General features: G+C 37.2%; 1 protein-coding gene across 1 annotated transcript; it reads left to right on the forward strand.

Moving 5' to 3' along the window:
- Positions 1-12,352: 12,352 nt before the first annotated feature.
- On the forward strand, positions 12,353-13,294 carry LOC113905166 (olfactory receptor 1052). The gene has a single exon (XM_027562144.1). It carries the CDS (start codon positions 12,353-12,355, stop codon positions 13,292-13,294), a length of 942 nt encoding a protein of 313 aa, XP_027417945.1.
- The last annotated feature ends 1,264 nt before the right edge of the window (positions 13,295-14,558 follow it).

The raw sequence follows: 14,558 nt of genomic DNA on the forward strand, positions 1-14,558 counted from the left end.
GGGTCAGGGGTCATCATGGTGAGCCCCTTACAAGAAGGAAGGTTATTTCCTAAGGATTTATCTTGCTGATGCTAGGAGAACGTGTCTCTTTGTTTTTCAGTAGACATTTCTGCTGATGGGAAGACACAGTGCACAGTAGAGGGGAGAGAGGATGTCAAAGGAAGAGAAACAAAAATTATGTACACATTTCTCTGACTTGCCTTAGAACGTGCATTTTTATTTCATCAGAGCTGTCAGAGAGGAAAGAATTCTCCTCTACCATCTTCCTAAGTTCTCTTAGCTGGTTGGTGGGTCTGAGAATTAAATTGCCATCAGATAGATTTGCAGGAAGAAATCAAATAAAAGTTGTAGGACATGTATACATGGAAGCAACTCAGGAAAACTGAGTAGCTCATCAAAATGGCCAAAGTCTTTACCTTAAATACTGTCTTCAGCTAGAGACAAAAGAGGATGTTGAGGGTAGTGGTTTGGGACTTCAAAGGAGCAGGAGGGAATTCGCATGGAGATGGAAAAACAAATGCTTCATAAACTGATATCTGCTGGGTCTGGTAGAGAGTGTGGTACAGAGTGGACTTGGATCTCTAGGCTTTGCCTGCATTTGCCTGACTACACCTAGCTGACTTTCTCTGCAGATGTCAACAGCCCTTTATCTAGTATTTTTTAGACAATCAGGGGGAAGATCAAAAATTCTGGAGTCTTTTGGATCTTGATTGTTTTCAGCTGGAAATAATCCACATGCCAAAGAGACATTTTGGGGGGCTGGGGGGTCAAATATTGCTACCTTACAAAGCCAGTCAGAAGGTTAGCTGGAGTCTGAGGCCACTCAGTGGCACTTTGTAGATTTTAGTACTGATTTAGCCAGTTTGATTCAAAGACTAGGGATGTAATACTGGAGATTGCTGAGCTATTTCTACCCCTTTCTCCTAGATGATGTCATCTGCAGAGTCCCCATTGAATCCCATTCTGCTTTCAGGCCCCTTCTCATTTTACAGATAAGAACCCAGTGTTTCAGACTCTACTCTCAAGGTTTTCCTGCAGAATGGAAGACACACTGAGTTCAGTTCAGTTCAGTCACTCAATCCTGTCCGACTCTGTGATCCCATGGACTGCAGCTCACCAGGCCTCCCTGTCCATTCCAACTCCCGGAGTTTACTCAAACTCATGTCCATTGAGGCGGTGATGCCATCCAACCATCTCATCCTCTGTCAACCCCTTCTCCTCCTGCCCTCAATCTTTCCCAGCATCAGGGTCTTTTCAAATGAGTCAGCTCTTCACATCAGGTGGCCAAAGTCTTGGAGTTTCAGCTTCAACATCAGTCCTTCCAATGAACACTTAGGACTGATCTCCTTCAGAATGGACTGGTTGGATCTCCTTGCAGTCCAAGGGACTCTCAAGAGTCTTCTCCAACAGCACACTTCAAAAGCATCAATTCTTTGGTGCTCAGTTTTCTTTATAGTCCAACTCTCACATCCATACATGACTACTGGAAAAACGATAGCCTTGACTAGATGGACCTTTGTTGGCAAAGTAATATTTCTGATTTTTAATATGCTGTCTAGGTTGGTCATAACTGAGTTAAGACAATCCAAAATTCCAGTACCCTTTCAAGTCTTCAGTGTTTGCCAAGAATTATTTTAGTGTTTACTGAGTTGATCTCCATTTTCAGTGTTAGTGATTACCTCCCTCTGAAGATGTCTTGATTCTTTTACCCTGCTCATTCTAGTATGAGAATTTACCCCATTAAAATACTTTGAAATGCACAATACAGTATTATTAACTGTGTACACAATGGCGTATAGCATATCTTTATCCTATTCGTCTTGCAAAATTGTAATTTTATACCTGTTGATTAAAAGTTCCCCATATGATCCAACAACCTCACTTCTACTATTTATAGAAATAGCAGCTGCTAGAATCTTAAAGAGGTATTGATATCCTGTCCATTCTTCTATTTCAGGAAAGAATATCTCCAGTCATTTTGATGCAGCATTTTATGCACTTCCATTTAGGGAATTAAGGCATTAAAAAATGCAAAAATTATGCAAAAGAATGACTGACTTTTCAGTCTTCAGACATAATGATAGCAGTTAGGAGTTATCTGAGGGTCAGGGCTTTCTCAGTAACTCTTAAATCATTCTATTTATTTGCCAGTCTATTTTTTTTCAGTTTGCAAAGCCTTTCCTGAAAACAAACAAGCAAACAAAAAACACAAATCAAGTAGTAAGCAACCAGTAGGGGAAAAAAGCAGACAACTAAAAAATGTAAAAGTTCATATATAAGGACTTGATTAGTCACTTAGTTGTGTCCAACTTTTTGCGAGCCCAAGGACTATAGGCTGCCAGGCTCCTTTGTCTGTGGAATTCTCCAGGAAAGAATACTGGGTGGGTAGACATTCCCTTCTCCAGAGGATCTTCCCAGCTCTGAGATCAAACCCTCCTGCATTGTAGGCAGATTCTTTAGCATATGAGCCACCAGGAAAGTGCCGTAAAGACTTATATCATTATATTAAAATTGTTTTCACTTAAAATATTGCAAATTTTAAAAATATATATTATAATATATAATACATAATTTAATGTATTCTTTTTAAATATTGCATTGTATATGTTTATATGAATAATAATGATCAAATAGTACAAAATACATCTACTAAAAATTCTTTTATCTAAAATTCAGAGGTAACTGGGCATCCTATATCTTATCTAGATGAATGTTAATCTTAATAGATTCTAATAGATGAGATCAGTGATGGTTTTTTCAGATAGTCCTAACTTTTTCATCCCATGAAATATCCAAATGCACTCTCACATTTCAGAAATCAAGTGGATATATTGCTTCTAGTCAATTCATAGGATCTAATACTCTAAAAATTTCATACTACTCCAGATAAAAAGGGAGATAATAATGTTTTTGTCATGTAAAGAATTAGTGCTCAGTGACCATTAAGAGTCATAGAGTCCATGGTCAGAGGCCAGAAAACTTAGGAAATGACAAACACCCAGGTGATAATCAAAATCGACAACTTCTATCCACTCACCTTTAATGAAGAATTGGATTTTCTTCTCCAAAATTACTTTTTGTTTGGGTAAGGAGAATATATACCTTTTGTCTTCCTCTGTGATGATCCCAGAGGATGTAGTATAATTTATTCAGATGATTACACCTAAATCATCTGAACATTTTTAAAAAACTGCCTGTGGTGACTGCTAATTATTCAGAATGTTCTGCATATTCCCAATTGAAAGAAAAAAAAAGTGTAAGGGATAATTCAAGGAAAGAAACCAAACAGCGCAAATGATCTGTGCAGTTCACGGAGAGCTGTGTAAAAATACGTATCCTCTCACACAGAGTCAATGATTGAAGTAGCAATGAAAAATTCTTCAATCAGCTTTATTCCAGTAAAACTGGAACAATTACAAAACCCATGATAAATTTTAAGTGGCATTATCATTATCACATACTTTATTTTTAAATGGCATTATCCTTATCACATACTTTTTTTTTCTTTAAATGTGTTACTCAAGTAAAAATATGTAGTGAACACTGGGTTAAAAATATGTCATTTAATGTATGTGAGATAGGTTTTATTTCCATATTCAGAGGACATCAAGTTTCGGAGAACCAGATAATTTGACCAAAGCCATATAATTGATAACTAGACGATTTGAAATTAAACCCTCATCTTTAAATGGATAATATATTCTTGTCTTGTCCTTCCATATGACCAACTATAACAATCACTGGGATGCAGTATTTTACTGTGATGATTGCCTCAACCACAGTGTTGCCTGAACTGAGATTCAACCATGCTTGGATAATGTTCAGTACAACCTCATCAAGAATAAAATCTAATATAAAATATTATATTCCCTCTCATAATATTTTACCTGTGCCCTCTTCCTCTATGACTTCTGTACATACAATAATTGAGGGGAATTCATATACAGTTAAAGATGGATCTAAATTGTACAAATGGATAAGTTCTGAAAACTGTTTTATTTGTTCCTAATACCTAAATCAATACATAGAACACTTTCAGTCCCACAGAAATTTTTCTGATGCTTTATATCCTTTATCTAGACCATTTCCATTGTAGAAATGTTCCTCTCCCCTTTACACCTCAAACAAAATCCTCCCACCTCAAACAAAATCCTTCCAACTCCAGCAACTGCTGCTCTGGTTTGTTTCCATAAACTTGTTTTCCCCGTTCCTGAGTTTCATGTAAGTAGAGTAATGCAATACATACTGTTAATATGGTATCTTTCACTTCATATAGTGATTTTGAAATTTATCTATGCTGTGATTTTTACAGCTACATTCCAATACATGCATGTGACACCATTCTTTAGTCATTGATGAATATTAGTGTTGTGGGTTATTATAAAAAGCTTAGTATAAACATCTCCATTTAAATATGTTTGCGGAAGGATGAGTTAATTTCTCGCGGTTAGATCTAAGGGTGAAATTACTGGATCACAGGATAAATGAATGTTTAAGCTTATAAGAAATTTGAAGCCTTCCAAGCTTATTGTAGCTTTTTACATTACCAACAAATATCCATGAGAGTCCCATTTTCTGAGTATCTGTGCCAATGTTTCATGTAGAATTTTTAAAATTTTGAAATAGAAATTAGTGAAAATTATTTCATTGTGATTTTTTTTTGCTTGAAGACTAATAATAATAAACACTTTTCTGTATAAAATATGATTCTTCCATACACTTCCTTCTGAAGCATCTACCCTTTGGTTCATTTTAATTTTGTTGTTTCTCTTTCTGATCAATATATTTTTTTGAACTTTTATATCTGTGCTAGATAAAACTACTTATTCAGAATTCCTCTATACGTTTTACTGTTTTATTAGTTATTTGGCCCAGGGTCCTGCAGTGATACAAAGAAGAATTGTGCTACCACTAGGGAGGGCAGGAAACCCTCTCCCATCCTCTCCTGTGTGCTCAGTGGCTTCAGCCCTATCAGACTCTCTGCGATCCCATGGACTGTAGTGGCCAGGCTCCTCTGTCCATGGGATTCTCCAGGCAAGAATACTGGAGGGGATTGCCATTCCCTCCTCCAGGGGATCTTCCCAAACCCCTGAATTTCCTGTGTCTTCTGCCTTGCAGGTGAGATTCTTTACCACTGAGCTACCAGGGAAGCCACTCAAATATCAAAGAGATTTGGGAATGAAGTGGGAAGGGGAGACTGAAAAGTTAAAGCCACCACTCAAACTATACAGAACTATCTAAAGACTGAGAAGGGAGAAAAAGAACAAAGAACCAATTTCTGCTGCCCTTTCAAGGCTTGTCCTAATTTTCTTGCACATTTGTGTGTTAAGAAATTTTTTATTGTATCTTGGATACTGTAATATCCTTCTATGTCTGAATATTGGTGTCCTTATCTTAAGGGAGTTGATTTTATTTGTTCTTTTTTCTTTTAGCAGAAAACTGACATGCTTTGACTCAAACTCTGTCTCATGGGTTGTAATACTAATATTACTTCATATTTTTAGCTCTGTCTAGCATGTGGAGTCTGCACCACACTTTCATGGTTCAGGATCAGTGAACTGGACAATGTTTTTACACAGGATATTAATCTCCCCTTCCCTGGCTTTCTCCTTCCTAGAATTCACCCCTCTTTAATTTTTTCCCTTTGACTATGTTTGTCCCAATTCTGTCTCTTTTGTTGTTCAGCTCAGAAAGACTGTGGGCTATTTACAGGGTATTCATTTGTTGCAAGATTAAGCCCTTCTGAAAATAGAATTTGTAAAATGAGAACATCATTGTTCCATTAATGAATGTCTAATGCCTTTCATAATTTGCTTAATTTTCTGTCTGGAGTACTTTCAAGGTTGGCTATTTCTTTTTTTCTCAAAGTTTTTAACTGTGATGTGATATCTTATCAAAATTTACCTGGTGATTGCCAGAAGCAGATAAGGAAAATGTGTATTTCTTTAAATTTCTAGGTTGTGTTTTTGTCTCATATAAAATTATTGTTTGCTATTTTCCCAGTGTTGTTAAACATTTGTTCATTTTCTTTTAGTGAGCATTATTTTTCACAAAGTCAGTGTTTCTTCTTCTTTTTTTTCAATATATGATGTGTTTTTCTTAGGCCTGTCAAGTATCAAACTTTTTAGTGATTTCTATTTATCTCTTGGTACTTAAATGTAGAGAGTTCTATTCTTTTGCATCTTTTTCACTAAGTTATTTCTTCAATATCTAATCAGCTTTTAACAAATACAGAGTAAAATGTTCATTCTTGATACTCTACTGAATCCTAGTGGCTCAGTTTGGTTTTCTATTATAACTCTTAGTTCTAATTTTCATGTTTATATTTACCTTTGAATTCTTAAAATATTTGCTACTGTTTTTAAAGTCCTTGTTTATTCTGGGGCTTCCCTGGTGGCTCGGATGGTAATGAATGTCCCTGCAATGCAGGAGACACATGATCCCTGGGTTGGGAAGGTCTCCTGAAGAAGGAAATGGCTGCCCACTCCAGTATTCCTGCCTGGAAAATTCCATGGAGAGAGGAGCCTGGCGGGCTACAGCCTATGGGGTTGCAAAGAGTTGGGCACGACTGAGGGACTAACCCTTTCACCACTTATTCTCTCATCTCTGTTTTTCCTGGATCTAGAAATGATGACGTATTTCTCATGGTTATGGATAATATTTTCTCTTCAACTTGCAGATATTTCTTTGGATGCTGGACATTGAGAACATTTTTTAATTGAGTCCATAGTTTTTTGTTTTTCTCTGTCTTCAAAGTGTTGGGATTTGTATTGCCAGTCAGTTTATTTTCTGGCTCACCTGCTTAATCCTTTTGAGAGTTGATGTTGAGTTCTGTTAGATGGAGTATAGTGGATTATTTCCTTTGGGGCAAGTTCTCTCTTCAGCTGTCTTTATTGAAAGCCCTACATGTTCAATGACATTCTTCAATAAGATCTGACAAATTTGAATGTATCCCAAGCCTATGAGAACTGGTAGTTTTCAAGGTACAAATTCCTTGCAGTTCCTTTTTTTCCTAGTAGCTGTTCTTGACTTTCTCTTTAGCTGCTAAATCGTGTCTGACTCTTGTGACCCCCATGGACTGTAGTCCACCAGGATCCTGTGCCCATGGGATTCTCCAGGCAAGAATACTGGAGCGGGTTGCTGTTTCCTTCTTCAGGGGATCTTCCAGACCCAGGAATCAAACCCGGGTCTCCTGCATTGTAGGCCAATTCTTTACCAACTGCGCTATGAGGGAAGCCCATTCTTGGCTTGGCTTTATACAATCTCAATAGCTGCAATTTAGAAACCATCGGAAATGACTCAAGCCAACTTCATGCTAATATGAAATCATTTTGCTCAGGTGTTTCCACTCCAGTTCTCAGCCCTGCATAGTCTAGGCACTGTAGCCCTTCCTGACCTGACTCAGTGTCTTCCTCTCTACATGACTATCATGTTCTTCATGTGCCCCACCATCATTCCCTGTCAGGGGCCAGTAATCATGATCTTTCTGTCATGGACCACCAGTTGTCAAATATCTGAAAACTTGTGTTACATGTCTGTCTCTAATTTTCCAGTTATTTTTAGCAACAGAGTGATTAAAATCCAATATTCTTGTTACAGAGATTGCTAAAAGCCCTTGGGAAATGCATGCTGCCAATTTTCCTACTTGTCTAATTTGAGCATTCTCTCATTTCTCCCCATGGTGATTACCCATTTTTTTAATTTAAATTATCGATTTTAAACTCAACATTCTATTTTAATTATAGATTTCTATATAATCTAACAGAGAAGGCAATGGCACCCCACTCCAGTACTCTTGCCTGGAAAATCCCATGGATGGAGGAGCCTGGTGTGCTGCAGTCCATGGGGTCGCTAAGAGTCAGACACGACTGAGCGACTTCACTTTCACTTTTCACTTTCATGCATTGGAGAAGGAAATGGCAACCCACTCCAGTGTTCTTGCCTGGAGAATCCCAGGGACGGGGGAGCCTGGTGGGCTGCCATCTATGGGGTCGAACAGAGTCGGACACGACTGATGCGACTTCAGATCAGATCAGATCAGTCGCTCAGTCGTGTCCAACTCTTTGCGACCCCATGAATTGCAGCACGCCAGGCCTCCCTGTCCATCACCAACTCCCAGAGTTCACTCAGACTCACGTCCATCCAGTCAGTGATGCCATCCAGCCATCTCATCCTCTGTCATCCCCTTCTCCTCTTGCCCCCAATCCCTCCCAGCATCAGAGTCTTTTCCAATGAGTCAACTCTTCGCATGAGGTGGCCAAAGTACTGGGGTTTCAGCTTTAGCATCATTCCTTCCAAAGACGTCCCAGGGCTAATCTCCTTCAGAATGGACTGGTTGGATCTCCTGAAGCGACTTAGTAGCACATAATCTAAGTGTTTTTGGGAGTATATTTATTCTCCAATCTTTTTAAAAATGAAGATTGAAGCATTTTTGATAACCCGTTTATCTCTGTTTGTAAATGATGCCTAGAATATCTTGTTCTTCAGTAAATATTAGTTTGATGAATGTAAGCCTTGAATTTTCACCAGAGTTCTAGAAGGATTCTTTTGAACTCAGTTTCCAAGTTAAACTGAAAATAGAAATCGGCAATCTAACCACCAGAAATTCACTTTTTTATTCTCTGTGTATGATGCTTTTAAAGAATCTTTAAAATTAACTGTTTTCAGTTTCCTTATCTTGCATATCTGCATAACCATCCTAGTGACACCTGACCATTTATTATTAGGTAAACCTCTGTTCTGTGGAGCAAATTCATTATTTTTCTTTTTAAATTTTACTGAATTCAAGAATCCTCAAAACTTGATGGTTTTAAAAATTCTTTATAGTGTTTTAGTTAATTACACACTTTAGGGACTTTTATGAATCAGGGGAAAATGTAAAGTCCCTTAAGAACTGTGTTTCCCAAGGTTTCCTTTGTTAACTTTGTAACATTTAAGCTGTAGTAGAACTCATTAGAAGCTGATGTAAAAAGTGCCTGTATGTGTGTGTGTATATATATATATATATATATATATATATATTTAGTTGTACCTTCTATTCAAATTTGTTCTTTTAGAGCAAAAATAAAAAATGTTAAAAATTTGTTACTTTGTTACTCTATTTATTGTGTATTAATGATGATTTGCCTTCAGTTGTTTTACTTGGAGATATCATCTTCATCATAAACTTTTAATTATTGTTTTTAATAAAATTTTAAAAAAAAGAAAACATGGAAAACAACATGAAGTTTCTAAAGCTGAAATTGTAAAATATTTTCTTTTGGTAAGTTGAATTTATTTTACAATAATTGACTTCTTTTGTTTTTAAATTTTTTCCCATATTTTAATACATCACTTAGAAAGATTGTTTTACATCTGATAGAATCATGAGTGTTAAGAATATTAGAGGTCATTTAAACCACCTTCACTCTATCCACTCCACCTGTATCATCTAGTTTTATTCACAATATTGTCTTATGTTTTACAGGGATAGGTGTGCCTGATAAGTAATATAATTTAATTTCTAAATTCCATTTGGAAATCCTTTTTAATTATGCTTACAATGAAAACTATCTGTAAGATACTGTAAAGTATCTTTCCTTGAGACAATGCTATTTAATTGATACTATACAAAGATGAATTAGAGAGTTAGATGAGAGCTCTAATCAATACAAGTCTTTCTGCAGTGATTGAAATGTCCTGCAATTAGCACTGTTCAATATAGTGGCTATATAGTCATGTATGACTATTGAGCACTTGAGAGTAAATCAGACTGTAGAATTTCACCTATTTTTATTATGTTTAATTTCTATTTAAACATTCACATAAAGTTACTAATTACTGAATTAGATAGCTCAGATGTGATGAACTAATGTTATATTTTGTTTTGAAATGTCTAGATTCAACATTACAGTTTAAAGAACTCATGCATTTGGCAAATGTTTTGATAGTTTCTGAGTAATGTATTAGCAAACTTCTAGGCTACAAATTTGTGAAAGAAAATATTAAAACATCCGATTCTATTTCATTGTATTTTAAAACAGAATGAACTAAAGGTTTCAAATTTGGAAAATGTTAATAGATTTACTGTTGTACCTTTTTTCATGATTTATACTCATCTGCATGCCTAATAAATTTGTTCACATTGCAATTCTCTGTCAATATATTGCTTATCCACTTACTTATCTCCCCACCTTCCTATTTATCTATCTCATAATTTGTGCACTTATTATTAACTCAAAGCAAAACCTAGCATTTTTCCATAGTATCTATTTTCAGTAATCATGTGATGTAGGTGTGATTGTACTAGTATGAAAGAAGATAAACGACCTTCCCAAAGTCAATAAATCAATAAATGACAGCAATATATTTTAATTGTAGATTGAGCTGATGCCAACTACTTCACTTTTGTGGCAGTTGAATTATTTATTAAAATAAATTAATAGAATTGACATAGATAAACCAAATGTTATCATTGTGTTTATTTCTTTATATCTAAAAATATATGGAGAGCCCTATCCTCTTATGGATGTATTGATTCTTATATAAGCATAGTGGGGCTTCCTAGGCAGTACGGTGGTAAAGGATCTGCCTGTCAATGTAGAAGGCAAAAGAAACACAAGTTCCATCCCTGAATCCATAAGAGTCCTTGGAGGAGGAAATGACAACTCCCTTCAGTATTTTTGTCTGGAAAATCCCATGGACAGAGGAGCCTGGTGGGGTTGAAAAGTGTCAGAAATGACAGAGCACTCACATAGCATAGAAGCCTGGTACAATGGACTAAAAAAGCCTAAGTAACCAAGCTACCTAAGGAATAGAAACTGGATTTAGAAAACCATAGTGTTCCGTGGTGGCTCAAACTGTGAAGAATCTGCCTGCAATGCAAGAGACCTGGATTCAGTCCCTGGTCAAGAAGAAAATGGGATACCCCCTCCAGTATTCTTGCCTGGAGAATTCCAAGGACAGAGGAGACTGACAGGATACACTCCCTGGGCTCACAAAGAGTCAGGCTTGACTGAGTGACTTTCATTTCATAGTGCTGTTTTACTAACACACACACACACACACACACACACACACACACACACATATATATATATATATAATATATATATATATATATATATATATATATATATATATATATATATTAGAGAGAGAGAGAGCGACCCGAATTCAATCCCTGGGTTGAGAAGAGAATGGCTACCAACTCCAGTATTCTTGCTTGGAGAATGCCAACGACAGAGGAGACTGGTGGGCAATGGTTCCTGAGCTCACAAAGAGTTGGGTAAAACTGAAAGACTAAGCACAGCACAGCATACACATATATAAATATAAATATATACATCTGCCTACAATGTGGGAGACCTGGGTTCGATCCCTGAGTCAGGAAGATCCTCTGAAGAAGAAAATGCCAACCCACTCCAGTACTCTTGCCTAGAAAAATCCCATGGACAGAAGAACATGGTAGACTACAGTCCATGGGGTCGCAAAGAGTCAGACACAACTGAGCCACATTTAAATTTTATACATAGAATTATATAAAGGCTACAAAAAACATTCCAGAACAATAAATGATTGTGTTATTCCACATTTTACATTTTATCTTTTCTATGTATATGTGTGTATATATATATATATATGTTTATATGTGAATGTTTATAATAAATAGTTAAATATTATGTATAAAAATTTATATAACAACAGATGTAGCTAAAAAGCCCCATGTAATATATAACAGCTTTTAACTGCTCTGTTTAGACAAGATCTCGTTTTCTATGTTCTGAGTCTCACCCTTGTGTGATTTCACTGAGGGTCTCTCTCTGTGATGCTTATAACGAAGTGTCATAAGAGGCCAGAGATTTATGCACCTTAAAGAGCATCATGGCATCTTTGGAGGTCAGGATTCCATCTCACAGCTTTGCTTTTATCTGGCTATATCATAGTGCTTTTATAGATTAACAATGGAGATAATAGTACAGCTGACTAAAGATCTTCTTGTAATTTACTCCTTTAAAAATGAAGGCTTTTAAAGAAGGATAAAGTTTAATTTTGTGAATTCCTTATATTTTCGATCAGTGTCCTTCAAGCCAGTATCACTTTCTCATAGAGGCAGACACTTGGAGACAGAATTAGATTTTTGAGAGCCAAAATGAATTTTCATATATTTGCTTATGGAGTAGAATTATAACTAGCACTAAATGAAAAAAATAAAAATAAATAAATATTTTGGTTCGGCAAAATAATTCATTTTTCCAAGGACAGAAGCCTATACATATCTCTCGAAGTCTTTAATATTAAACACCAGATTCTCCTGTATACATTCTAATCCCCACATCTGTTTTACTTACAGATTTCAAGATTAAGGAATTAAATGGCTGCAAAGAATTTTACGGTTGTTACTGAATTTATTATTTTGGGACTGACAGACAATACTGAACTGAAAGTTGTTTTATTTGTGTTGTTCCTGGTGATTTATGCTATTACTTTGGTGGGGAATCTGGGCATGATGATCTTCTTAATCCAAGTCACCCCCAAGCTCCGCACACTCATGTACTTTTTCCTCAGCTGCCTTTCATCTGTGGATGCCTGTTATTCATCTATTATTGCACCAAAATTGCTGATCAGCTTCCTAGTTGTGAGGCAAACCATCTCCTTCTCTGCCTGCATAGTGCAGCATTTGTTTTTTGGGGTGTTCATCACCATAGAAGGCTTCTTGCTGTCCATGATGGCTTATGACTATTATGTAGCCATTGTCAACCCTTTGCTTTATGCTGCAGCCATGTCTAAGAGGAAGTCTGTAGGACTGGTCACTGGATCACTCATTGGTGGAATGATTAACTCACTGACCCACACCATCAGCTTTGGGAGATTGTCTTTCTGCAGGTCCAATGTCATCAGTCACTTCTTCTGTGATGTCCCCCCACTGCTGAAGTTGTCATGTTCTGATACCTCCATGAACGAGCTGTTGCTCCTAACCTCCTCTGGAGTCATTGCCATGGCCACCTTCTTGATTGTGATCATTTCCTACACCTTCATTGCTGTTGCTATCCTGAGGATCCGCTCAGCAGCAGGCAGACAGAAAGCCTTCTCCACCTGTGCCTCTCACCTGACCACTGTGACCATATTCTACAGCACCTTGAGTTTTAATTACATTCAGCCAAGTTCCCAGTATTCTGTAGAACAAGAGAAGGTGGTTTCAGTGTTCTATACACTAGTGATTCCCATGTTAAACCCACTGATTTACAGTCTGAGAAACAAAGAGGTAAAGGCTGCTGTGAGAAGGGCCATAGAAATAAAACATTGGTCATGCTAATTTCACATTATTTAGCCCTATAGCAGTCAATCAGTCAATTCTTCCCTTATCAACATCCACATGAATTCAATGAATTCCAGAGCTTCTAAGTATAGGACAAATTATTTCATTCTGTGTAGTCCTTTTCACATGAGAAACTGAGACTAGAAATCAGAAGTGATTTTATGCATAAGTCAATTTTTAAAAAGCCAAACTAAAAACTCAGGTTAATAATATCTGTACTAATCACTTTTAATAAAATGATTTTAATAAATTTATTTTATCAATTCATAGAATTACATGCATCTTCTCTGAAATTTGGAAAACAAAGTTTGTGAATGTGTGTATACTATTGGAGATATAAAGAATGAAATATTTTTATAAAATACTTAAATGTATTGACTCAGAAATGAAAATAACTTTATATATGGCATTTTCTTTACCTCCTAAAGCTTGTATTAAAATTTTAAATATAGGGGGAGGAGCCAAGATGGCAGAGGAGTAGGATGGGGAGAACACTTTCTCCCCCACAAATTCATCAAAAGAGCATTTAAACATCGAGTAAATCCCACAAAATCCGGCAGAGGACATCAGGCACCCAGAAAAGCAACCCAACCCTTCAAAAGGAGGTAGGAAAAAATATAAAAGACAAAAAAAGAGACAAAAGAGGGAGGGACGGAGTTCCATCCCAGGAAGGGAGTCTTAAAAAGAGAGAAGTTTCCAAACACCAGGAAACCTTCTCACTGCCGAATCTGTGCCGAGCTTTGGAAGCACAGAGGGCAACATAACAGGGAGAAAAAATAAATAAACAATTAAAACTTGCAGATTGTGAGCCCTACGGTAACTCCCCCAGCAGAGAAGCAGCGCAGACGCCTGCACACGCCATTAGCAAGCGGGGGCTGGGCAGGGAGGCGTGGCGTGGGCTGCATTGCTTAGAGTAAGAATCTGGCCTGAATACCCTGAGCGCTATCTGAGCGAAATAATTTGGGCTAGCAAACCAGACTGCGGGATATCTACCACGTGAAAAGCCAGCCCTAACCTAAGACACCGCCAGGCCCGCGCATGGAACAAAGGACTGAACAGAGATAGCCGGCTGCAGACCTTCCCCCTCTGGTGACAGGCAGCCAGAGCTGGAAGGGGGCAATTGCAGCCCCAGAGAGACATTATCTATAAAACTGTAAGCAGGCTTCTTTGCTAATTAAAAGTTCTTGGGGGTCTGGATGGTCAACATCTGCCTGAGAAGATGCGCCGGTTGTACACCCAGATAACCGAGTGGTGGGGAGGC

This window comes from Bos indicus x Bos taurus, chromosome 15 (genome assembly GCF_003369695.1).
Source record: "Bos indicus x Bos taurus breed Angus x Brahman F1 hybrid chromosome 15, Bos_hybrid_MaternalHap_v2.0, whole genome shotgun sequence".
In the NCBI taxonomy this organism is placed as follows: domain Eukaryota; kingdom Metazoa; phylum Chordata; class Mammalia; order Artiodactyla; family Bovidae; genus Bos; species Bos indicus x Bos taurus.